This window comes from Meles meles, chromosome 3, assembly GCF_922984935.1.
Source record: "Meles meles chromosome 3, mMelMel3.1 paternal haplotype, whole genome shotgun sequence".
NCBI classification, from domain to species: Eukaryota; Metazoa; Chordata; class Mammalia; order Carnivora; family Mustelidae; genus Meles; species Meles meles.
The window spans coordinates 99,217,926-99,245,504 of record NC_060068.1 but is presented as its reverse complement, the minus strand read 5'-3'; the positions used below and the strand labels follow the sequence as shown (position 1 = coordinate 99,245,504).

The following is a 27,579-nucleotide window of genomic DNA, read 5'->3' as shown; positions in this document are numbered from 1 at the left end:
GATAAATAAAAGGAATATGGAAGCATTGGTTTTACCTTTCTAATGTGAACCCTACATCAGAGCAGCCAAGTAACTGGTCAAAGGTGATTTCATTTTCTACAATACTCCAGCTAAAATATAAATTAGAAATGATAGAATTCAAATATCACAACCCTTAACCAATTCTTGGAGATAGCCATTCAGGAGATTAATAGCTGATAACACCTTGGAAAGATAGATTTATTTCTTTTTGTTGTTGTTGTTTTTAAGATTTTATTTATTTATTTGACAGAGAGAGACACAGTGAGAGAGGGAACACGGGTGGAGGAGTAGGAGAGGAAAAGGGAGAAGCAGGCTTCCTGCTGACCAGGGAGTCCAATGTGGGGCTTGATCCCAGGACCCAGGGATCATGATCTGAGCCGAAGGCAGATGCTTAACAACTGAGCCACCCAGGTGCCCCGATAGATTTATTTCTTATAGACCTTCTGATCAAAGTACACAACACCAACAGCCAAACAGTGGAAGGAACCAAGATGCCCTTCAACAGATGAATGGATAAAAAAGATGTGGTTCATATATGCAATGGAAATTTACTCAGCCATCAGAAGGTAAGAGTACCCACCATTTGCATTGACATAGATGGAATTGGAGGGAATTATGCTAAGTGAAATAAATCAAGCAGAGAAAGACAATTATTATATAGTTTCACTCATATGTGGAATATAAGGAATAGAGTGGAGGACCACAAGGGAAGAGGGAGGGAAAACTGAATGGGAAGAAATCAGAGAGGGAGACAAACTATGAGAGAATCTGGACTCCAGGAAAAAAATTGAGGGTTACAGAAGGGAGGAGGGAGGGGGAGGGGGTAGCTGGGTGATAGGTATTAAGGAGGGTATGTGATATGATGAGCATTGGGTGTTATACACAACTAATGAACCATTGAACACTATATCAAAAACTATTGATGTACTATATGTTGGCTCACGGAAGATAATAATAATAAAAAAGTACACAACACCATCTGTGAAGAAGTCTTGCCCTCCAAAATCAAACCTGAATCTAAGCCATGGGATCTAACCACCAATTTTCTTGAAGTACAGAAAGTTGTGGAACATGGAGAAAGACATGACAAGAATACAGTCAACAAAATTCAGACTACAGGAATGCTACAGCAAAACTGACTTGGTTTCTCCAACAAAAAGTTACTAGGACAAAAAGAGTCAGTCAGGGAAGCTATAGAATAAAAAGAATTTAAAGGCACACAAGCCAAGGACAAAGTATGGACCTTGTTTGAATCCATTTATAGGACCTAAATATTCTCTAAAAGTTCTTTTGAAGTAACATTGCTAGAACAACTGGGGAAATGTTAACATCAAATACCTGATAAAAGGGTTGCCTGGGTGGCTCAGTGGGTTAAGCCTCTGCCTTCAGCTCAGGTCATGATCTCAGGGTCCTAGGATCGAGCCCCAGATTTGGGTTATCTGCTCAGCAGGAAGCCTGTTTCCCCCTCTCTCTCTGCCTGCCTCTCTGCCTACTTGTGATCTCTTTATCTGTCAAATAAATAAATAAATAAAATCTTGAAAAAAAAAACCTGATAGGGGCGCTTGGGTGGCTCAGTGGGTTAAAGCCTCTGCCTTTGGCTCAGGTCATGATCCCAGGGTCCTGGGATCGAGCTCCACATCGAGCTCTCTGCTCCGCAGGGAGCCTGCTTCCTCCTCTCTCTCTGCCTGCCTCTCTGCCTAGTTGTGATTTCTCTCTGTCAAATAAATAAAATATTTAAAAAAAAAAACTGATAGGGCGCCTGGGTGGCTCAGTGGTTTAAGCCGCTGCCTTCGGCTCAGGTCATGATCTCAGGGTCCTGGGATCGAGCCCCACATCAGGCTCTCTGCTCAGCAGGGAGCCTGCTTCCACCCCTCTCTCTCTGCCTGCCTCTCTGCCTACTTGTGATCTTTGCCTGTCAAATAAATAAATAAAATCTTTAAAAAAAAAAAAAACTGATAAAAACTACTAGTTTGGATATTTTACATAGATTAGGAACTTACTCAAATGAGTTAGTTCCTTTCCTGATGAGACAACGTCAATCTTTTTTTTTCCTTTTTTTTTTAATTGAAATGTATTTGACATATAACATTGTACAAATTTAAGGTATATAACATGTTAATTTGATACATTTGTATATCATAATATGATTACCATTGTGGTGATAATTAGCACCTCTATCTTGTTTTGTAATGATTCTTCCTTTTTACTGGTTAGAATCATTACATTCTAATCTCTTAGAAAATTTGATGATTATAATATTGTGGGTATATCTACTTGACCATGAAGTAGATCTCTAGGGCTTATTTACTACTTGTTGCAAGGAGACAACATATATTAGACATATTAGGGTTGAAGGAAATATTTTTGTTATGTTTATTAGGTCTTTTAATATAAAAATATAATTAAAAAGTAAAATGCAAAATAAAATATAAATAAAAATAAAATTACTTATAACCCTACTATTTAGAAAACTGGTTATTATATTTTCAGAAAATATTTATTCATATATAAGCATATCTGTGTAATATATTTCTTTTCCTTTCATGGTTGTATGTGTATATCCTTTTGAAATATATCCTTTTCTTTAAGATTTATTTATCTATTTCATAGAGAGAGAATGCAGGGTTATGGAGGGAAAGGGCAGAGGGAGAGGGAGAGAATCTCAAGCAGACTCTCCACTAAGCACAGAGCCCATGCACAGGGCTCCATCTCACCACCCTGGGATCAGGTCCTGAGCCAAAACCAAGAAGTAGATGCTTAACCAACTGAACCACCCAGACACTCCTGTCATATATCCTCTTTATGTACACTGAGCATCTACTCCATAATACATATTATAGTATGACACTGCGCTTTCCCTCAGCTTGTCTTCATAATATCTTAGAACTCTGTTCATATCAGAATATAGATCTGCCTCATTTTTTTAAATTGTTGTACTGTGAATTTACATTAATTTATTCACATGCTTCCCTATTGCATGTAAATTATTTTTTATTTTATGTGATATAATGAGTCTCCTTGTAAGTACATCTTGTTATGATTTTTCAAGTATATCCATAGTGAAATTTCCTGGCAATAAAATTACAGGGTCAAAAACCATGTGGGTTTTTTGTTTTGTTTTGTTTTTGAAGAGATATTTCTAAATTGTCTTCAAAGGGGCTTTGGCCAAATTACCCTCCATCAGAGTGTAAGAGAGTAACCATTTCTCCATGTCCTCACCAACCGTGGCTCTCATCAAACCTTGATGCAAGTGTCCTCACTCTGATACATTGAGGAATAGAAGTTGTACGTGCTTATTTGGATTGTGAATTCCCTCCCTCTAAATTTATAGCCCAGAGAATTTAGATTGTTGTCTCAAGTTAGTTCCAGTATTATCCAATCCGTTAATCTTTCTTTACCTCAGCTTGTCATTCATGCTGTGACATTTCAGTTAAAGACACACACACACACACACAGCAACAACAGCTGGGTAGAGTTTTTGTAAACTGTTGAAGTCAGACTTCCCCAAACGTTGGATTTTCTGTGTTGTCATGGCAAATGAATTAGGTGCATTAATACTGATGGGTTGTTTTTGTTTTGGTTTGTTTTGTTTTTTTGTAAGAACTTCACATTGGATGTACTTTGGAAAATTACTACAGAGCCACAAGTGGAGAAATATGATGGGCCACTGCTCCAAAGACAGGTTTTAAAATTCAGATCTGTTCTTAACAATTCGGACAGCATATTTTAACCTCCTCTTGACCCATTCCTGAGGGATCTCTTCTCACAAGAGCTAGCGCTTTTCCTAAACTGTGAAAAGCCTGCTGTGAGCACACGCTGTTCAGAGTGTGAAAAACATGGATTAATTGTTCTATCCTTCGAGTGCATAAGACAACATTGGTGCTTAAAAATTCTTCTATGGAGGGGCGCCTGGGTAGCTCAGTGGGTTAAAGCCTCTGCCTTCGGCTCAGGTCATGATCCCAGGGGCCTGGGATCGAGCCCCACATCGGGCTCTCTGCTCTGCGGGGAGCCTGCTTCCTCCTCTCTCTCTGCCTGCCTCTCTGCCTACTTGTGATTTCTCTCTGTCAAATAAATAAAATATTAAAAAAAAAAAAATTTAAAAAAAAAAAAAAAAAATTCTTCTATGGAGATGCCTGGCTGGCTGATGATTGGAAATGGCCCACCACTGGAATGAGAATACCCTAGAGGCATACAAATTGAATTTTGGGAGTTGACTAGAAGGGCATTTTTTTTTTAAAGATTTATTTATTTATTTATTTGACAGATAGAGATCACAAGTAGGCAGAGAGGCAGGCAGAGAGAAAGGAAGGGAAGCAGGCTCCCTGCTGAGCAGAGAGCCCCATGCGAGGCTCGATCCAGGACCCTGGGATCATGACCCGAGCCGAAGGCAAAGGCTTCAACCCACTGAGCCACCCAGGTCCCCCTAGAAGGGCATTTAAATAACTATTCTAGTCCCTGGCCAGATGTTATTATAAGCTTTGGATGCTTTTTGTTTTATGAACTGTATTGGTCACTGTTCATTCAGTGTGTTTGTTAACTGTGTGGATTTAGATGCAATCTTGCTTCACAATTTCCTAACATATGATTCTTGAATAAATATATAAACTCTATATACCATAATCTTTTTTCCCTTACCCACTGTCCTTTTTTTTAATTTAAAAAAATTTCAAATTTTTTTTAAATTTATAAAAATAATAACTTTATTAAGGTATATTTAAATGCCATAAAATTCACCCATTTCAAGGGAACAATGCAATGATTTTATGGAGTGGTGCAGTAATCGCTATCAATCAATTTATAGATCTTTTTATTCTCTCAGTGAGATTGCTTTTACCCTTGTAGAGTTAATCCCCATTCCTACCCTGAGTCCCAGGCAACTACTGATCAAGTTACTATATCTCTACTTTTGCCTTTTCTGGCAATTTTGTATAAATTAAATTACCAATAAGTCATCTCTTGTGTCTGGCTTCTTCTCATGTAGCTTAATGTTTGCAAGGTTCACCCATGTTATAGCCTGTGCTAGGAGTTCATTCCTCTTTAGTGCTGAATAATATTCCACTGTATGAATATACACATTTTGACCATTCACCAGTTAATGGATATTTAGCCCTTCTCCAGTTTTTGGCAATTCCAAATAATGTTGCAGTGAATATTTGTGTACAAGTCTTGGCATGGAAATATGTTTTTATTTCTTTTGGTTAGATAGCTAGAAGTGGAACTGCCACTTTCATTACCAGTGAAATGGTAATATAATGTTTAACTTTTTGATAGACTCACAAACTGTTTTCCAAAGTGATTGCACCACTTACATTTTTACCCACAATGTATCAGAGTTCCCTTTTCTCAGCGTCCTGAACCAACACTTCTTATCACCTCTTACTTATTATAGCTATTCAGATACGTATGATATTTGTGATTTTAATTTTCACTTTTCTAATTCCTAATGATGGTGCCCATCTTTCCATCTTTTCATCTGTATTCTCCTTAGTGATATATCTATTTGTGTCTCTGCCCATTGTTTGATTGGGTTGTCTCATTAATAGTCCTTTTAAATTCTGGACATAATTCTTTATTGACTATATATTTTGTAAATATTTTCCTCTAGTCTGCTGCTTGCCTTTTCACTCTTAAAGGTGTCTTCTGAAATACAAAAGTTATGAATTTTGAAAATGTCTAATTCATCAATCTTTAATGGTCCTTGCTTTTGTATTATATCTAGGAAACTTTCACTTCTTCTTACATCTCAAAGATTTTTTATCTAAAATCTTGGTTTTATTCTAAAAATTTTATTGTATTTGCATTTACATTTATGTCTAGGACCCATTTGAGTTACCTGTTGTATATGGTGTGGTCTAAGTTCATCATTTTTGGAAGTGGATAGCTAATTGTCCCAGCACCGTTTGTTAAACCAACTCTCCTTTCCCAGCACCTTTGCCAAAAACTAAACAACTGTGAGGATTTATCTCTGGACTCTATTCCCTTCCACTGATATGCAGGTCAATATGCGAGTGCCACACTGTCTTAATAACTATAGTTTTATAGGACATTTAGAAATTGGAAAGTCAAAGTGTTCTTATTTTCTTCCTCCTCAAAATTATTTTGGTTATTCTAGATGTTTTGCATTTCCTTATAAATTTTAGGAGCTGCTTGTCAATTTATGCAAAAACAAAAAGCCTGTTGGGAATTTGACTAGGGATTCCACTGACTCTGTAGATCAATTTGGTCATAACTGACATCTTAACAATATTTGAGCTTTCCAATCCATGAACATAGAGTAGTCTTTAGTTACTTAGATCTTCTCTAATTTTCCTAAGCAAAGTTTTATAATTTTCTGTATAGGCATCTTGCACAAGTTTCCTAAATTTATTCCTAAGCATTTCATTCTTTTTGAAACTTTAGTGAATGCAACCATATTCTTTATTTCATTTTCATATTGTTCATTGCTTATTTAGAAAAATGCAATTGGTTTTTGTATACTGATCTAGTATCCTGCAACCTTGCTGTTTTATTTATTCTAGTAGGATTTTTTGGTGGTTTTCTTATGATTCTCTATATGTAGAATTGTGTGTGATTAAAGATAGTTTTGTTTCTTTCCAATATGGATGTCTTTTAGTGATTTATTATTATTATTGTTATTGTTTTCTTTTTGCTAATCACGCTGGCTGGAGCCTTCAGTACTATATTCAATAGAAGTGGGACCAGATGATTTTGCTTTGCATCTGATCTTAGAGGGAAAACATTCAGTCTTTCCCCCATTAAGTATGTTGGTCACCATAGGTTTTATCACAGATGCCCTTTATCAGGTTGAAGAAACTCTCCTTTATTCCAAGTTGGTTAAGTTGTTAAGAGTTTTATCACGAATAAGTGCTTTGTGGAATGCTTTTCCTGTATCTAATGGGATGATGTTTTGTCCTTTATTTTACTAATATGATGTATTATATTACTTGGTGTCCAGGAGTTAATCTCATTTAGCCATGGTGTAGAATTCTTTAAATATGTTGACAGACTTGGATTGTTAACTTTTTTGAGGGTTAAACCTGAATTCTTACAATCAGTAAAAATGGACATACTGCAGTAACAATTAAATGCTATACATAATAATAAGTACAATAATACACATAAAGTACCTAGCATAGTATCTGACACATAGTAAAAAGCTCAATCAGTGAGCATCATCGTTACTTATACCATTGGTAGTAAATGTCTTCATATGACATTTCATCTTATGAAATAATAGGAAATAACTGCATAAAATTAATCTGCTTAATACCAGAGCTATATTACATTCATGGGTGGAAGAATAAAGGTAATTAAATAAGAGCTAACATTTACCCACTGCAAGCTATCTTCCAAGCTCTAGTTTAAGTACTTAATGTGTATTAACTCACTTCCAAATAGCCCTATGAGATTTGTACCATTATAAGTGTGTGTGTTGAGGGCTTATAGAACTTGTTTCAGTTATAAAGACATTAAGGGGAAGAGCTGGGATTTGGACACAAGCAGTCTGGCCCTAAGACCATGTTCTTTACAGCTATGTTATGTGCCATCCTTTATGTTAATCACTTTACAAACAGTATATCTAATATACTATTTGCCACATGGTGCATAAAATTACTACCAATGTGCAGATAATCTCTCTGAGTTTAAGAGATTTGCCCTAAATTCACATGTGATACTTAAACCCAGACCTATTTGACACTTATTTATTTAAGTAGGCTCCACACCCAATGTGAAGCCCAATGCAGGGCTCGAACTCACAACCATGAGATCAACACCTAAGTGAAATCAAGAGTTGGATACCTAACCTACTGAACCAAGCAGGCACCCCCATATTTATTTTCTAAAGATTTTTTTTATTTTATTTATTTGACAGAGAGAGATCACAAGTAGACAGAGAAGCAGGCAGAGAGAGAGAGAGAGAGGGAAGCAGGCTCCCTGCTGAGCAGAGAACCCAATGCGGGACTCGATCCCAGGACCCTGAGATCATGACCTGAGCCAAAGGCAGCGGCTTAACCCACTGAGCCACGCAGGCGCCCCCCCCCCCAATATTTATTTTCTAATTGCATTTTTCTTAAGTGTGTGCTTAACTGATTCCTTGATGAATCAATCAATACACTTTCTCTCCAAAACCTGAGTGCTTTTAGAAGCAGTAACTAATATCAGTAATTCTTTTTCTTTGCTTTTCTAGATGATGATATTAGAACTGGCCCTTGCTTAGGCAGAGTCTGACTGAAGATTTGGCACAACAGTTCTGCAGTAGGCAGCAGGTTTTCCTAGGGTCATGATTTTCAAGTTTTTTTGACTGCAACCCATAGGAAGAAATATATTTTTCATCACAATCTAGTAGATATCTAGTAGTCTCACAGAGACACACACATTCATAAAACCAAAAGTTTTATTGCCGATGTTCTTTTCTGTGCTATTCAATCTATTTTTTTTTAAAGTGCTTGTTAGAACCAACCAAAGTAATTTCATAACCCATTAATAGGCTATAAGCCACAATTTGAAAAATGCTGCATTGGAAATATTTTAGATCTCTTCCAATGCTCAGATTCAGATTTATCTCAAGATGGTTTCCATGAGACAGCTTTCAAACATGAGTGACTTCTTCAATCTTAGTTGGTAACCATGCTAATTTATAAGAATAGACTCAAAATGGGTGAAAGACCTAAATGTGAGACAGGAGAGGAGAGTATAGGCAGCAACCTCTCTGACTTGGCTGCAACAACTTCTTGCTAGACACATTTCCACAGGCCAAGGAAACAAAGGCAAGAATGAACTTTTAGAACTTCATCAAGATTAAAAGCTTTTGCACAGCAAAGGAAACAGTAGACAAACCAAAAGACAACCAACAGAATGAAAGAAGATATTTGCAAATGTCCTATCAGATAAAGGGTTAGTATCGAAAATCTATAAAGTACTTATCAAACTCAGCATCCAAAGAACAAATAATCCAATCAAGAAATGGACAGAAGACATTTCTCCAAAGAGACATACAAATGGTCAAGAGACACATTAAAAAATAATGCTCCACATCACTTGTCATCAAGGAAATACAAATCAAAACCACAATAAGATACCACCTCATACCAGTCAGAATGACTAACATTAACAAGTTGGGAAATGACAGATGTTGGTGAGGATGCAGAGAAAGGGGAACCCTCTTATACTGTTGGTGGGAATGCAAGTTGATACAGCCACTCTGGAAAACAGTATGGAGGCTCCCTAAGAAGTTAAAATAGAGCCACCCTATGACTCAGCAATTGCTCTACTGGGTATTTACCACAAAGATACAGATGTAGTGATCCAAAGGGGCATCTGTACCCCAAAGTTTATAGCAGCAGTGTCCCCAATAGACAAGCTATGGAAAGAGCCTAGATGTCCATCAACAGATGAATGGAAAAAGAAGATGTGGTGTCACACACACACAGACACATATGCACACACAATGGAATACTATGCAGCCATTAAAAATGAAATCTTGCCATTTGCAAGGACATAGATGGAATTAGAGGGTATTATGCTAAGCAAAATAAGTCAATAAGAGAAAGGAGATTATCATATGATCTCATTTGTATGTGGAATTTAAGAGACAAACCAGAGGACCATAGGGGAAGATGGGAAAAAATAAAACAAGATGAAATCAGAGAGGTTGAGAAGATCAAGATGGCAGAGAACTAGGAGACCTAATATCAAGTCCCAGGAGTTCAGCTAGATAGTTATCAACCGTTCTGAACACCTACAAACTCAACAGGAGATCAAAGAGAAGAAAAGCAGCAAATCTAGGAACAGAAAATCAACCACTTTCAGGAAGATAGGACATGGGAAGTGAATCTGATGCAATGGGAAGATAGACCACAGTGGGAGGGGCCAGCTCCCAGCAAGCAGTGGAGCAGAACTTTTAGAAGTCTGCTCCACTGAGGGACGATGCTCTGGAGGCTAAGAGGAGGTCCCTTGCAGGGAAAAGTGTGGTCTCAGGACCTTTGGGGTCACAGACAGAACAGAGGTACCTAAGTGTGGCAGAGCTCCCAGGTATCAGAGTGGAGTAGCTAGCTACATTGATTGAGCTAAGGAGAGGGCTTTCAGCTCAGGCATACCTTAAACTGTGATCCGAGGCACAGTCGGACCACTGCTCTTCGAGCAGGGACCCCATATGTGGCAGATCCGGAGAGACCCTCTCCTTCCTCCTCTGGGAGGTGCTGGAGCATGCGGCAGGAATCTTCTGGGTGTGGAGACTCCAAACGGGGCCGTGCGCCAGGGATAGAAAACATCGGTCACAGGCCGGGTGAACTCGGAGCACAGCTGGAGACCAGGGAGATGGGAGGGATTGAGCACTAAGGAGGGGGCCCAAGCTCTCAGCTCCATCAGGCCGGAAACTGGGAAGCCACCATCTTCATTCCCATCCTCCAAAGCTCTACAGAAAGCATTCAGGGAACAAAAGCTCCCGAGAGGAGAGTGAACCCGAGCAGACTACTTAGCATGGCCCCTGGCAAGGGCAGTGCAATTCCCTCTCAGGCAAAGACATTTGAGAATCATGACAGCAGGCCCCTCCCCCAGAAGACAGAGCTAGAGGAATGCAACATGTAGAATTCATGGCTTTTTCCCCATGATTCTTTAGTCTTTCAAAGTTAAAATTTTTTAATTTTATTTTTTTCTTATTCTTTTAAAATTTTTCTCTTTCCTATCTTAACATTTTTAACTATTTTACCTTATCAATGCCTTTTAAAAAATCTTTTTAAATTTTCATTGTTATAGGCATATTCTATCCCTTCATTGTATTTAGCCTTATTTTTTTTATACATACAGGTTTTTCTTTCTTTAAAATTTTGGAATACAGTTTCCTCTAACAGATCAAAAAATACCCTAAATCTAGCACAAGGCTTTGTTCTAGTCTCCAGCCTAATCACATTCTTTCCTGTTTTTTTTCTTTTTTTCAACCAATTTCTTATCAATTCCATTTTTAGAATCTTTTTACATTTTTATCTGTACAGTCATATTCCATCCCTTCATGGGTGTTTATCCTTCTTTTGGTATGTATATAAGTTTTTCTTTCTTTAAAATGTTGAGAGACAGTTTCTTCCAGCAGACCAAAATCAATTGTGTGGCTCTGTTCTATTCACCAGTCTAATTTTTAAATATATATACATATATATATATATATATATATATATATATATATATATATATATATTCTCCTTTCTTCTCCCCAACCCCCCAGCTTCAGGTGTCTTCCGATTTGTTAGTGTATATTTTTCTGGGATCGTTGCTACCCTTTTAGTATTTTGTTCTCTCATTCATTTTTTATTATCTGGATAAAATGACAAGGCAGAAAAACTCACCTCAAAAAAAAGAAAAAGAGGCAGTACTGATGGCTAGGGACCTAATTGATATGGACATTAGTAAGATGTCAGATCTGGAGTTCAGAATGATGATTATCAAGGTACTACTTGGGCTCCAAAAGAGCATGGAAGACACTAGAGAATCCCTTTCAGGAGAAATAAAATCCCTTTCTGGAGAAATAAAAGAACTAAAATCTAACCAAGTCAAAATCAAAAAAGCTATTAAATGAAGTGAAATAAAAAATGATGGCTCTTACCGCTAGGATAAATGAGGCAGAAGAGAGAATTAGTGATATAGAAGACCAAATGATGGAGAATAAAGAAACTGAGAAAAAGAGAGATAAACAACTACTGGATCACAAGGGGAGAATTCGAGAGATAAGTGATATAATGAGACAAAACAATATTAGAATAATTGGAATCCCAGAAGAAGAAAGAGAGAGAGAGAGGCAGAAGGTATATTGGAGCAAATTATAGTAGAGAATTTCCCTAATTTGGCGAAGGGAACAAGCATCAAAATCCAGGAGGCACAGAAAACCCCCCTCAAAATCAATAAAAATAGGTCAACATCCCATCATCTAATAGTAAAATTCAAGTCTCAGTGACAAAGAGAAAATCCTGAAAGCAGCTCGGGACAAGAGATTTGTAACAGAGAATGGTAGAAATATTAGATTGGCAGCAGACCTAGCCACAGAGACTTGGTAGGCCACAAAGAACTGGCATGATATATTTAGAGCACTAAATGAGAAAAATATGCAGCCAAGAATACTATATCCAGCTAGGCTATTATTGAAAATAGAAGGAGAGATAAAAAGCTTCCAGTACAAACAAAAACTAAAATAATTTGCAAACACCAAACCAGCTCTGCAAGAAATATTGAAAGGGGTCCTCTAAGCAAAGAGAGAGCCTTAAAGTAGTAGACCAGAAAGGAACAGAGACGATATACAGTAACAGTCACCTTATAGGCAATACAATGGCACTAAATTCCTATCTTTCAGTAGTTACCCTGAATGTAAATGGATTAAATGCCCAAATCAAAAGACAGAGGTATCAAAATGGATTAAAAAAAAAAAAAAAACAAGGCCCATCAATATGCTGTCTGCAGGAAACTCATTTTAGACCCAAGGACATCTCCAGATTTAAAGTGAGGGGGTGGAAATCCATTTTGATTTTCGTTTTGATGGACATCAAAAGAAAGCTAATGGACATTAAAAGAAAGCTAGAGTGGCAATCCTTATATTAGATAAATTAGATTTTAAGCCAAAGACTACAGGAGATGAAGAAGGACATTATATCATACTTAAAGGGTCTAACAAGAAGATCTAACAATTTAAATATCTATGCCCCTAACATGGGAGCAGCCAATTATATAAACCAATTGTTAACAAATTAATTAACAAATTAACAAGTAAAAAAATTAACAAATTAATAACAAAATCAAAAAAATTCATCAACAATAATATACAATAATAGTAGGGGACTTTAACACTCACCCCCTCACTGAAATGGGCAGATCATCTAAGCAAAAGGGCAACAAGGAAATAAATGCTTTAAATGACACACTGGACCAGATGGATATCACAGATATATTTGGAACATTCCATCCCAAAGCAACAGAAAACATATTTTTCTCTAGTCCACATGGAACATTCCCCAGAATAGATCACATCCTGGGTCACAAATCAGGTCCCAACTGGTACCAAAAGACTGAGATCATTCCCTGCATATTTTCAGGCCACAATGCTTTGAAACTAGAACTCAATCACAAGAGGAAAGTTGGAAAGATCTCAAATACATGGAGGCTAAAGAGTATCTTACTAAAGAATGAATGGATCAACCAGGAAATTTAAAGAAGAATTTTTTTAAATTCATGGAAACAAATAAAAATGAAAGCACAACTGTTCAAAATCTTTAGGACACAGCAAAGGTGGTCCTGAGAGGAAAGTATATAGCAATACAAGCCTTTCTCAAGAAACAAAAAAGGTCTCAAGAACACAACCTAACCATACACCTAAAGGAGCTGGAGAAAGAACAGCAAATAAAGCCTAAACCCAGCAGGAGAGGAGAAATAATAAAGATCAGAGCAAAAATCAATGAAATAGAAACCAAAAGGACAGTAGAACAAATCAACAAAACAAGGAGTTTGTTCTTTGAAAGAATTAATAAGATTGATAAATCCCTGGCTGGAGTTATCAAAAAGAAAAGAGAAAGGACCCAAATTAATAAAATCATGAATGAAAGTGGAGAGATCACAACCAACACTGAAGAAATACAAACACTTATAAGACCATATTATGAGCAACTATACACCAGCAAATTTGAAAATCTGGAAGAAATGAATGCATTCCTAGAGATGTATAAACTACCAAAACTGAACCAGGAAGAAATAGAAAACCTGAGAAGAAGAAAATCTTACTTCATAACCAGTAAGAAGATTGATGCTTCTCATCAAAAATCTCCCAACAAACAAGAGCCTGGGGCCAGACAGCTTCCCAGAGGAATTCTACCAAACATTTAAAGAATTAATACCCATTCTCCTGAAACAGTTCCAAAAAATAGAAATGGAAGGGAAACATCCAAACTCATTTTATGAGGCCAGCATTACCTTGATCCCAAAACCAGACAAAGACCCTGTCAAAAAGGAGAATTATAGACCAATATCCTTGATGAATATGGATGCAAAAATTCTCATCAAAATACTAGCCAACAGTATCCAACAGTACATTAAAAAGATTATTCACGGATAAAGGAGACAAGATGGCAGAGAAGTAGCAGGCTGAGACTACATCAGGTAGCAGGAGATCAGCTCGATAGCTTATCTAAACATTGCAAACACCTACAAATCCAACGGGAGATCGAAGAGAAGAACAGCAACTCTAGAAACAGAAAATCAACCACTTTCTGAAAGGTAGGACTGGCGGAGACGTGAATCTGAAACGACGGGAAGATAGACCGCGTGGGGAAGGGCCGGCTCCCGGCAAGTGGCGGAGGAACGGAGCACAAAATCAGGACTTTTAAAAGTCTGTTCCACTGAGGGACATTGCTCCAGACGCTAAACCAGGGTGAAGCCCATGCGGGGTCAGTGTGGCCCCAGGTCCCGCAGGGTCACAGAAGGATCGGGGGTGTCGCAGTGTCGCAGAGCTCGCAGGTATTAGAACGGAGAAGCTGGCTGCAGAGACAGAGCCGAGGACTGAACTCTCAGCTCGGGGTTACCTTGAACTGGTCGCAGGCTGGGTGAGCTCAGAACGCGGCTAGAGGCTGGAGATACGGGAGTGAGTGGGTGCTGTCCTCTGGGGGCGCACTGAGGAGTGGGGCCCCAGGCTCTCGGCTCCTCCCGGCCAGAGACTAGGAGGCCACCATTTTCATTCCCGTCCTCCAGAACTCTACGGAAAGCGTTCAGGGAACAGAAGCTCCCAAAAGCGAACCCGAGCCGATTACTTAGTCCGGCCGCCGGTTAGGGCGGTGCAATCCCGCCTTGGGCAAAGACACTTGAGAGTCACTACAACAGGCCCCTCCCCCAGAAGATCAACAAAATATCCAGCCAGGACGAAGTTCATCTATCAAGGAAAAGTAGGTTCAATTCCTAAGACAGCAGAGCAATTCCAGAGGAGGAGAAAGCAAAGCACGGAACTCATGGCTTTCTCCCCATGATTCTTTAGTCTTGCCGCTACTTCAATTTTTTTTTCTTTTTTCAATTTTTTTTCTTTTTTCTTCTTCTGCTAAATTTTTTAAAACTTTTACCCTTTTCTTTTTTAACGTTTTTTGACTAGTTTATCTAAATATATATATTTTTTCTTTTTTATATTTTTTCTTTGTTTTATTTTTTAAATTTTTTTTCTTTTTTTTTCTGAACCACTTTTTATCCCCTTTCTCCCCCCCACAATTTGGGGTCTCTTCTCATTTAGTTACAGCGCATTTTTCTGGGGTCTTTGCCACCCTTTTAGTAGTTTATTTGCTCCTTCATATCCTCTTATCTGGACAAAATGACAAGGCAGAAAAAATCACCACAAACAAAAGAACAAGAGACAGTACCGAAGGCTAGGGACCTAATCAACACAGACATTGGTAATATGTCAGATCAAGAGTTCAGAATGACGATTCTGAACATTCTAGCTGGGCTCGAAAAAGGCATGGAAGATATTAGAGAAACCCTCTCTGGAGATATTAAAGCCCTTTCTGGAGAAATTAAAGAACTAAAATCTAACCAAGTTAAAATCAAAAAAGCTATTAATGAGGTGCAATCAAAAATGGAGGCTCTCACTGCTAGGATCAATGAGGCAGAAGAAAGAATTAGTGATATAGAAGACCAAATGACAGAGAATAAAGAAGCCGAACAAAAGAGGGACAAACAGCTACTGGACCATGAGGGGAGAATTCGAGAGATAAGTGACACCATAAGACGAAACAACATTAGAATAATTGGGATTCCAGAAGAAGAAGAAACAGAGAGGGGAGCAGAAGGTCTATTGGAGAGAATTATTGGAGAGAATTTCCCTAATATGGCAAAGGGAACAAGCATCAAAATCCAGGAGATGCAGAGAACCCCCCTCAAAGTCAACAAGAATAGGTCCACACCCCGTCACCTAATAGTAAAATTTACAAGTCTTAGTGACAAAGAGAAAATCCTGAAAGCAGCCCGAGAAAAGAAGTCTGTAACATACAATGGTAAAAATATTAGATTGGCAGCAGACTTATCCACAGAGACCTGGCAGGCCAGGAAGAGCTGGCATGATATATTCAGAGCACTAAACAAGAAAAACATGCAGCCAAGAATACTCTATCCAGCTAGGCTATCATTGAAAATAGAAGGAGAGATCAAAAGCTTCCAGGACAAACAAAAACTGAAAGAATTTGCAAACACCAAACCAGCTCTACAGGAAATATTGAAAGGGGTCCTCTAAGCAAAGAGAGAGCCTAAAAGTAGTAGATCAGAAAGGTACAGAGACAATATACAGTAACAGTCACCTTACAGGCTAATAATGGCACTAAATTCATATCTCTCAATAGTTACCCTGAATGTTAATGGGCTAAATGCCCCAATCAAAAGACACAGGGTATCAGAATGGATAAAAAAACAAAACCCATCAGTATGTTGCCTACAAGAAACTCATTTTAGACGCGAAGACACCTCCAGATTTAAAGTGAGGGGGTGGAAAACAATTTACCATGCTAATGGGCATCAGAAGAAAGCTGGGGTTGCAATCCTTATATCAGATCAATTAGATTTTAAGCCAAAGACTATAATAAGAGATGAGGAAGGACACTATATCCTACTCAAAGGGTCTGTCCAACAAGAAGATCTAACAATTTTAAATATCTATGCTCCTAACGTGGGAGCAGCCAACTATATCAACCAATTAATAATAAAATCAAAGAAACACATCAATAATAATACAATAATAGTAGGGGACTTTAACACTCCCCTCGCTGAAATGGACAGATCATCCAAGCAAAAGATCAACAAGGAAATAAAGGCCTTAAATGACACACTGGACCAGATGGACATCACAGATATATTCAGAACATTTCATCCCAAAGCAACAGAATACACATTCTTCTCTAGTGCACATGGAACCTTCTCCAGAATAGATCACATCCTGGGTCACAAATCAAGTCTCAACCGGTATCAAAAGATTGGGATCATTCCCTGCATATTTTCAGACCACAATGCTCTGAAGCTAGAATTCAATCACAAGAGGAAAGCTGGAAAGAGCCCAAATACATGGAGACTAAACAGCATCCTTCTAAAGAATGAATAGGTCAACCAGGAAATTAAAGAAGAATTGAAAAAATTCATGGAAACAAATGATAATGAAAACACAACAGTTCAAAATCTGTGGGACACAGCAAAGGCAGTCCTGAGAGGAAAATATATAGCGGTACAAGCCTTTCTCAAGAAACAAGAAAGGTCTCAAGTACACAACCTAACCCTACACGTAAAGGAGCTGGAGAAAGAACAAGAAAGAAACCCTAAACCCAGCAGGAGAAGAGAAATCATAAAGATCAGAGCAGAAATCAATGAAATAGAAACCAAAAAAACAATAGAAAAAATCAATGAAACTGGGAGCTGGTTCTTTGAAATTATCAATAAGATTGATAAACCCCTGGCCAGACTCATCAAAAAGAAAAGAGAAAGGACCCAAATAAATAAAATCCTGAATGAAAGAGGAGAGATCACAACTAACACCAAAGAAATACAGACAATTATAAGAACATACTATGAGCAACTCTACGCCAACAAATTGGACAATCTGGAAGAAATGGATGCATTTCTAGAGAGATATAAACTACCACAACTGAACCAGGAAGAAATAGAAAACCTGAACAGGCCCATAACCACTAAGGAGATTGAAACAGTCATCAAAAATCTCCAAACCAACAAAAGCCCAGGGCCAGATGGCTTCCCAGGGGAATTCTACCAAACATTTAAAGAAGAACTAATTCCTATTCTCCTGAAACTGTTCCAAAAAATAGAAATGCAAGGAAAACTTCCAAACTCATTTTATGAGGCCAGCATCACCTTGATCCCAAAACCAGACAAGGATCCCACCAAAAAAGAGAACTACAGACCAATATCCTTGATGAACACAGACGCAAAAATTCTCGCCAAAATACTAGCCAATAGGATTCAACAGTACATTAAAAGGATTATTCACCACGATCAAGTGGGATTTATTCCAGGGCTGCAGGGTTGGTTCAACATCCGCAAATCAATCAATATGATACAACACATTAATAAAAGAAAGAACAAGAACCATATGATACTCTCAATAGATGCTGAAAAAGCATTTGACAAAGTACAGCATCCCTTCCTGATCAAAACTCTTCAAAGTGTAGGGATAGAGGGCACATACCTCAATATTATCAAAGCCATCTATGAAAAACCCACTGCAAATATCATTCTCAATGGAGAAAAACTGAAAGCTTTTCCGCTAAGGTCAGGAACACGGCAGGGATGTCCATTATCACCACTGCTATTCAACATAGTACTAGAAGTCCTAGCCTCAGCAATCAGACAACAAAAAGAAATTAAAGGCATCCAAATTGGTAAAGAAGAAGTCAAACTATCACTCTTCGCAGATGATATGATACTATATGTGGAAAACCCAAAAGACTCCACTCCAAAAACTGCTAGAACTTGTCCAGGAATTCAGTAAAGTGTCAGGATATAAAATCAATGCACAGAAATCAGTTGCATTTCTGTACACCAACAACAAGACAGAAGAAAGAGAAATTAAGGAGTCAATCCCATTTAAAATTGTACCCAAAACTGTAAGATACCTAGGAATAAACCTAACCAAAGAGGCTAAGAATCTATACACAGAAAATTATAAAGTACTCATGAAAGAAATTGAGGAAGACACAAAGAAGTGGAAAAATGTTCCATGCTCCTGGATTGGAAGAATAAATATTGTGAAAATGTCCATGCTACCTAAAGCAATCTACACATGTAATGCAATCCCTACCAAAATACCATCCATTTTTTTCAAAGAAATGGAACAAATAATCCTCAAATTTATATGGAACCAGAAAAGACCTCGAATAGCCAAAGAAATATTGAAGAACAAAGCCAAAGTTGGCGGCATCACAATTCCGGACTTCAAGCTCTATTACAAAGCTGTCATCATCAAGACAGCATGGTACTGGCACAAAAACAGACACATAGATGAGTGGAACAGAATAGAGAGCCCAGAAATCGACCCTCAACTCTATGGTCAACTAATCTTCGACAAAGCAGGAAAGAATGTCCAATGGAAAAAAGACAGCCTCTTCAATAAATGGTGCTGGGAAAATTGGACAGCCACATGCAGAAAAATGAAACTGGACCACTTCCTTACACCACACACGAAAATAGACTCCAAATGGATGAAGGACCTCAATGTGAGAAAGGAATCCATCAAAATCCTTGAGGAGAATGCAGGCAGCAACCTCTTCGACCTCAGCCGCAGCAACATCTTCCTAGGAACAACGGCAAAGGCAAGGGAAGCAAGGGCAAAAATGAACTATTGGGATTTCATCAAGATCAAAAGCTTTTGCACAGCAAAGGAAACAGTTAACAAAACCAAAAGACAACTGACAGAATGGGAGAAGATATTTGCAAACGACATATCAGATAAAGGGCTAGTATCCAAAATCTATAAGGAACTTAGCAAACTCAACACCCAAAGAACAAACAATCCAATCAAGAAATGGGCAGAGGACATGAACAGACATTTCTGCAAAGAAGACATCCAGATGGCCAACAGACACATGAAAAAGTGCTCCACGTCACTTGGCATCAGGGAAATACAAATCAAAACCACAATGAGATATCACCTCACACCAGTCAGAATGGCTAAAATTAACAAGTCAGGAAATGACAGATGCTGGCGAGGATGCGGAGAAAGGGGAACCCTCCTACACTGTTGGTGGGAATGCAAGCTGGTGCAACCACTCTGGAAAACAGCATGGAGGTTCCTCAAAATGTTGAAAATAGAACTACCCTATGATCCAGCAATTGCACTACTGGGTATTTACCCTAAAGATACAAACATAGTGATCCGAAGGGGCACGTGTACCCGAATGTTTATAGCAGCAATGTCTACAATAGCCAAACTATGGAAAGAACCTAGATGTCCATCAACAGATGAATGGATTCAGAAGATGTGGTATATATACACAATGGAATACTATGCAGCCATCAAAAGAAATGAAATCTTGCCATTTGCGACGACGTGGATGGAACTAGAGGGTATCATGCTTAGTGAAATGAGTCAATCGGAGAAAGACAACTATCATATGATCTCCCTGATATGAGGACATGGAGAAGCAACATGGGGGTTTAGGGGGATAGGAGAAGAATAAAGGAAACAAGATGGGATTGGGAGGGAGACAAACCATAAATGACTCTTAATCTCACAAAAGAAACTGGGGTTTGCTGGGGGGAGGTGGGACTGGGAGAGGGGGAGGGGGCTATGGACATTGGGGAGGGGAGGCGAACCATAAGAGACTATGGACTCTGAAAAACAACCTGAGGGTTTTGAAGGGTCAGGGGTGGGAGGTTGGGGGAACAGGTGGTGGGTAATGGGGAGGGCACGTTTTGCACGGAGCACTGGGTGTTGTGCAAAAACAATGAATACTGTTACGCTGAAAAAAATAAATAAAATGAAAAAAAATAAAAGATTATTCACCACAATTAAGTAGGATTTATCCCTGGGCTACAAGATCAGTTCAACACCCACAAATCAATCAATGTAATACAATACATTAATAAAGGAAAGAACAAGAACCATATGATACTCTCAATCGATGCTGGAAAAGGATTTCACAAAGTATAGAATCCTTTCTTGATTGAAAGTCTTCATAGTGTAGGGACAGAGGGTACATACCTCAATATCATCAAAGCCATCTATGAAAAACCTACAGCAAATATCATTCTCAATGGAGAAAAACTGAGAGCCTTTCCCCTAAGGTCAGGTACAGAGCAGGGTTGTCCACTGTCACCACTGCTATTCAACATAGTACTAGAAGTCCTAGTCTCAGCAATCAGACAACAAAAGAAATAAAAGTCATCCGAATTGGCAAAGAAGAAGTCAAACTCTCACTCTTTGCAGATGATATGATACTTTATGTGGAAAACCCAAAAGACCCCAAAACTGCTAGAATTCATACAGGAATTCAGCAAAGTGTCAGGATATAAAATTAAGGCACAGAAATTAGATGCATTTCTATACATCAACAGCAAGACAGAAGAAAGAGAAATTAAGGAGTCAATCCCATTTACAATTGCACCCAAAACCATAAGATACCTAGGAATAAACCTAACCAAAGAAGCAAAGAATCTGTACTCAGATAACTATAAAGTACTCATGAAAGAAATTGAGGAAGACACAAAGAAATGGAAAAATGTTCATGCTCATGGACTGGAAGAACAAATATTGTGAAAATGTCTATCCTACCTAAGGCAATCTATACATTTAATGCAATCCCTATGAAAATACCATCAATTTTTTTCAAAGAAATGGAACAAATAATCCTAAAATTTATATGGAACCAGAAAAGACACCAAATAGCCAGAGGAATATTGAAAAAGAAAACCAAAGTTGGCAGCATCACAATTCCAGATGTAAAACATCTGGAATTGCAAAGCTGTAAACATCAAGACAGTATGGTACTGGCACAAAAACAGACACATAGATCAATGGAACAGAATAGAGAGCCCAGAAATAGACCATCAACTCTATGGCCAACTAATCTTTGACAAAATAGGAAAGAATGTCCGATGGAAAAAAGACAGTCTCTTCAACAAATGGTGTTGGGAGAATTGGACAGCCACATGCAGAAGAATGAAACTGGACCATTTTCTTACACTGCACACAAAAATAGACTCAAAATGGATGAAAGAATTCAATGTGAGACAGGAATCCATCAAAATCCTTGAGGAGAACACAGGCAGCAACCTCTTCAACCTCAGCTATAGCAACTTCTTCCTAGGAACATCACCAAAGACAACGGAAGCAAGGGCAAAAATAAGCTATTGGGACTTTAACAAGATTAAAAGCTTTTGCTTAACAAAGGAAACAGTCAACAAACACAAAAGATAATCAACTGAATGGGAGAAAATATTTGCAATTGTCTTATCAGATAAAGGGCTAGTATCCAAAACCTATAAAGAACTTATCAAGCTCAACATCCAAAGAACAAATAATCCAATCAAGAAATGGGCAGATGACATGAACAGACATTTCTGCAAAGAAAACATCCAGGTGGCCAACAGACACATGAAAAAGTGCTCCACATCACTCGGCATCAGGAAAATACAAATCAAAACCACAATGAGATACCACCTCACGCCAGTCAGAATGGCTAAAATTAACAAGTCAGGAAATGACAGATGTTGGCAAGGATGCAAAGAAAGGGGAACCCTCCTATACTCTTGGTGGGAATGCAAGCTGGTGCAGCCACTCTGGAAAACAGTATGGGGGTTTCTCAAAAAGTTGAAATAGAGCTACCCTACAACCCAGCAATCTTACTACTGGGTATTTACCCTAAAGATACAAATGTAGTGGTCTAAAGGGGCATGTGCACCCAAATGTTTATAGCAGCAATGTCCACAATAGCGAAACTATAGAAAGAGCCTAGATGTCCATCAACAGATGAATGGATAAAGAAGATGTGGTATCATTGTTTATATCATTGTGCATGTGTGTGTGTGTGTGTATAATTGTATATATTATATAATAAAATATATATCATTGTATATACAATGGAATACTATGCAGCCATCAAAAACCGAAATCTTGGCATTTGCAAAGACATGGATGGAACTAGAGGGTAGTATGCTGAGTGAAATAAGTCAGTCAGAGAAAGACAATGATCATATGATTTTTCTGATAGGAGGAATTTGAGAGGCAGGGCATGGAGTCATGGTGGGTAGGGAGGGAAAAAGATGAAACAAGATGGGACTGGGGAGGGATACAAACCATAGGAGATGCTTAATCTCAGGAAACAAACCAAGGGTTGCTGGAGGGGTGGGAGGGGAGGGATGTGGTGGCTGGGTTATGAACATTGGGGAGGGTATGTGCTATGGTGAGTGCTGTGAATTGTGTAAGACTGATGATTCACAGACCTGCACCCCTGGGCCAAATAATACACTGTATGTCAATTAAAAAAAGATGAAATCAGAGAGGGAAACAAACCGTGAGAGACTCTTAACTATAGGAAACAAACAGGGTTGCTGGAGGCAGAGGAAGTGAGGGCACAGGGTAACAGGGTGATGAGCATTAAAGAGGGCATGTGATGTAATGAGCATTGGGTATTATATAAGACTGATGAATCACTGACCTCTACTTCTGAAACCCATAATATATTATATGTCAATTAATTGAATTTAAATTTAAAAAATAGATCTGGTTGTTCTAAAAAAAAAAAAAAGAATAAAACCCAAGGGATGTATGTATAGCACATACATCCAAAGCTTGTGCTTTAACCTTTTCCTTTCTTTAGTTCGTTTATTAATTTGTTATTATTATTTTCTGTAGCTATTTGTAGAGGCTACATTTTAGGCAGTGTACTCAGGAGCCAAAGATGAGTAAAAGCAGGCATGTATCCTGGTAGCATAGTGGGAATGAAGACAGTTAAGCCAAAAGCCCACAAGAAACTATTTTCAATTTATGCTAAGGTATTGTATGTACCAAGGTGACCTGATTTAATATGGAGTGTTAGAAATGTCTCTCTGACAAGTGTCACTTGGGCTAAGGGTGAAAGATGAAAAGAACCTGATAGGGGACAGCATCGTGAGCATAAGCACGGGCCACACTACACTGCAGTCTTCTAAGGCTGGAGAGAGCATCAATTACTAGATGAGGGATGGAAGAAAGAGATCTAAAGTTAAGTCTGGAAAAGTAAACAGAGACAGACCATACAGGAGCCTATACACCATGGAAAGACGTAAAAGGGTTTTATGTGGCTGGGTGATATAAAACTCATGGTGTAAAAATGTAAGTATGGGGGAGCCTGGGTGGCTCAGTGAGTTAAAGGGTCCTGGGACCGAGCCCCACATCCAGCTCTGCTCAGCGGGGAACCTGCTTCCCCCTCCTCTCTCTCTCTCTGCCTGCTTCTCTGCCTGCTTGTGATGTCTGTCTGTCAAATAAGCAAACAAACAAAAAAATAACTATGGTGTGTAGAAAGGACTGGAGAGGTCCAAGATTATCCAGAAAAAGCTATGAGTAGCTACTGCCATGGTCTGGGTCAAACATGGTGGAACAGGGTGGAGTATGTGGTAGTCTTTTGCTGATTGCCTCTTATCCTACTGAGAACACTGCAGTGCATTTCATATACAGTGGGACCAGACTTAGTATTTTTGGAGCTGTCAGCTAAGAAAGAAAAGTCATGGAAATGCAACAGTGAGTCTCTGTGATAAATGGACAAGGTATAAGGAAGCTCTTACTCTTTTATCAATAAATAATCAGACTGCGGTATGATCTTGCATATTCTAGTCATCACCAAACTATATTACGCCCCCATACTTTACTGGATATGGTTCAGTATAATCAAATACTCATCTTCCCTTTCTCTGAGAGTTTTTAAGATCTGTATAAGGGGCTTCAGATCTGATGCGCTGAAGGAGAAAGATTCTAAACAGTCAAACCTAGCTCCATGATTAAATAAATTTATATTCATGCTGGACAAGGGAAGCATGTTGTCTCTTGCCTGGGCTACATCTTTCTTTGATTAATAATCCCTTGCATGGTAGAACACTATTGTTAACTTGCCTATGACTGACACCTTTATCTGTCTGCTCTTAGAATAAAAATAGCTTCACTCGAGTCTTATTAAGAAGGTTGTTCATCAGGGCGAATTTAATAATACCACTGCCTGTCCTTAGAGTTCAGTGGAGATGGGAGAGAAGTCTTCTGGTATGTCACCAGGTTTCTGAACATGACCTGCCTGCCATGGGAGCTAAACGCAGTCAGCAGCTGCCCTGTATGCTAGCTTGGTCTGCGGAGGCTGTTTCCCTTGGCATCTCTTCTTTTTTGGATACCCAAGCTTCACCCATATCACCACATCCCATGAGGGATCGTTTCTGTTTCATTAGCTGAAAGCAACTGAAGGTGCAACAGGACCTTCAGGGACGATTACATGTTTATTAGCACATTGTGGCTTACTGAAAGCCCTATAAAACACAACAAATATAACGCACAGTACTGCAGTAGGAAAGACTGTGAAATAAATAGCCTGAGTCTGGGCCCTTTTTCTGGTACCCATTAAAATCATGGCACAGATGACCAGCCAGTTATCACACTGAGGTGAAGAATGTCATTTCCAGAAGACAATACTAAAAATGTATTCGTTGTCAGAATTTTAAAAAGCGCTTCCTGCGTTTCTGTCTAAACTCCCCAAAGGGTTTAATATCTGTCATCTTCTATGTGAATCAGTCTTCAGTGGTAAACAAAATTGTATTCATTGGACAAGTAAACATCGGGGACTGGTAGTCTTCATCAGAATGTTACTGCCTCAGATTAATGCTTCATTGAATTTCTCTTGTTTCTTTCCCTTGCAAATCCCCACCTTCTCCTTTAGCACAATGATCGTTATAAAGAAGGAAAAATACTAAATACGGTTCTTCAGTCATTGATGTCCTCCATTTCTTTCCTGAGCAAAGAATTTGTCACCAGGAATTAGTTTGCTTCCCTGGGTCCTGCTTGAGAACACTTAATTCTTTGATTCAAATAAAAGTTTAAAATGTGATCCCAGTGACATTATGTCAAAAGAAACATGTCAAAACAGTGCGGATTCTGAGAGCAATACTGTGCCTAGAAATCCTGTCTTTGCTTTAAAGGAAACAAAATAAATCATAGCAGCAGGGATGCATTTTTTACGAGAGGCTTTTTTGCAAACAGCAGAGTCCAGTTCTGCTGTCCTTTGTCTCATTTCCTCTTCCCATCTCTCCACCCTGTGCTCCCTCAAGCGTGAAGTCCATGCTTGATTGTACATCCTGCCTAAAACTCTTCAATTCACCCCAACGCCTACAGACTTGTGAACAGGCACCTGTCAGAGGATCTGTACTGTGTTCCTCTCTGGCCCATGCTTCCCCATCATACCTGTTGTTAGAGCAAATTCAAACTAGTTTCCTTTCTCCACTCACACTGTGTTCTTTGCCATTTCTGTGCTCAGTGCTGGCTATTTTCCTCTATCAAATCCTACTTTTGGACCTGGAGAACTCTTTGGCTCTACCATGTATTAGGTGTCTGTGTCAAAGGCTTTGATTTCCTCATTTCTAAAGTGGGAGCTTAAGAACGCATTTTGGGGGTCCATGGGAGTGCCACTTGTAGAGGGCTTCAGCACCTGCCCCAGAGAAGGGGCTCAATGGAGACATCGGTGACACTAACTTCATTTTGTGGTTATTATTGTCACCATCCTTCAAAATTTAACATAGGTCTCACTTCTGCTGAGAAGCTTTCCCTTACTCCCTATCCCAAAGTGAATTACTTCCTTGTACTATGCACTTTTTTTATTGCCCTTTTATATGTTTTTCTTATCATTAACGTGGTGCATGATTTGTTTTAAGGTTGCTGGGCAGTGAAGTTGATCATGTGGAAAAATGAGAATGAGAATGGTTCAAGGACGCCTCGTAATTCATATTTTATGGACCTCCAGCAATGGTGTGGTTAGGATATGATTGTTAATGATAAGGGATAAGTATGGTTTTCTTTAGTAACTAAGCTTTATAGCTTTGTAAGCTAATAGTTATTGAGTGCTTACTATATGTCAGGCAAGACACTAAATGTAATATCTGTTCTTTACTACGATCAAATGTGGTAGATATTATTCCCCTTCACACATGTGGAAACTGAAGGTGTAGGGTCATAGACCTAGGGATAGATCGTCTGCTCCCAGAGCTTGAACTCTTCGCTCAAGAACAGTCTGTTCTGATCTATGAGGTATCATTTGCCTCTGGGACTCCCTAGTGTGCAAATGTATTTAATACACTTCCATTTCTAATTCTATTCCAGGTACTCCTTCCAAGATGAGGAGGATATGTTCATGGTAGTAGACCTCCTGCTGGGCGGGGACCTGCGTTACCACCTGCAGCAGAATGTCCGTTTCCAGGAAGACACCGTGAAACTCTTCATCTGTGAGCTGGTCATGGCCTTGGACTACCTGCAGAGCCAGCGTATCATCCACAGGTCAGTTAGGTCTGAGGGGACAGCCTTGCACTGAATGTACAGGAAAGAATCCACAACCTGGTACACTGAACAAGTTCTTGTTGAACATGACAGATAATCCTTACTGACACTTGCAACAGTCCCCTAAGGTAGTCTTATTGTCTCTCTTTTGAAGATTAAAAAAAGAAAATGAGTACACTGAACTTAATTTGCTCAAAGTCACAGTTAGTAGACAATAATACCAGAATCAATGAGTACTGGCACTAGCCAAAGAAAAGGTGACATACAAAAAATGTATCTCCTTCCCTTGTGGAATCCGTGTTAAATGAAGACTGAGAAATAACACAGTAGCTATAAACCCTAACAGACAATAGACCAAAAAAAGGATAATACTTTTATTTATAAAGATATTGGTAGGTGGGGAGCCTGGGTGGCTCAGTCAGTTGACTCATGATTTCGGCTCAGGTTGTGATTTTGAGGTTGTAGGATCAAGCCCTGTGTCGGGTTCTGCACTCAGCGTGGCGTCTGTTTCACATTTTTTCCCCTCTCCCTCGCACTCATTCTCAAATAAA

General features: G+C 38.8%; 1 protein-coding gene across 4 annotated transcripts in view; it reads left to right on the top strand.

The window, feature by feature from the left end:
• STK32A (serine/threonine kinase 32A) overlaps positions 1–27,579 on the top strand; it is a 145,010-nt gene that overhangs the window by 54,336 nt on the left and 63,095 nt on the right. For all 4 annotated transcript variants that reach the window (XM_045998648.1, XM_045998650.1, XM_045998649.1 and 1 more), the window contains exon 5: positions 26,855–27,028. In XM_045998648.1, coding sequence (XP_045854604.1) covers positions 26,855–27,028 — 174 coding nt within the window. The remainder of the gene's footprint in view (positions 1–26,854; positions 27,029–27,579) is intronic.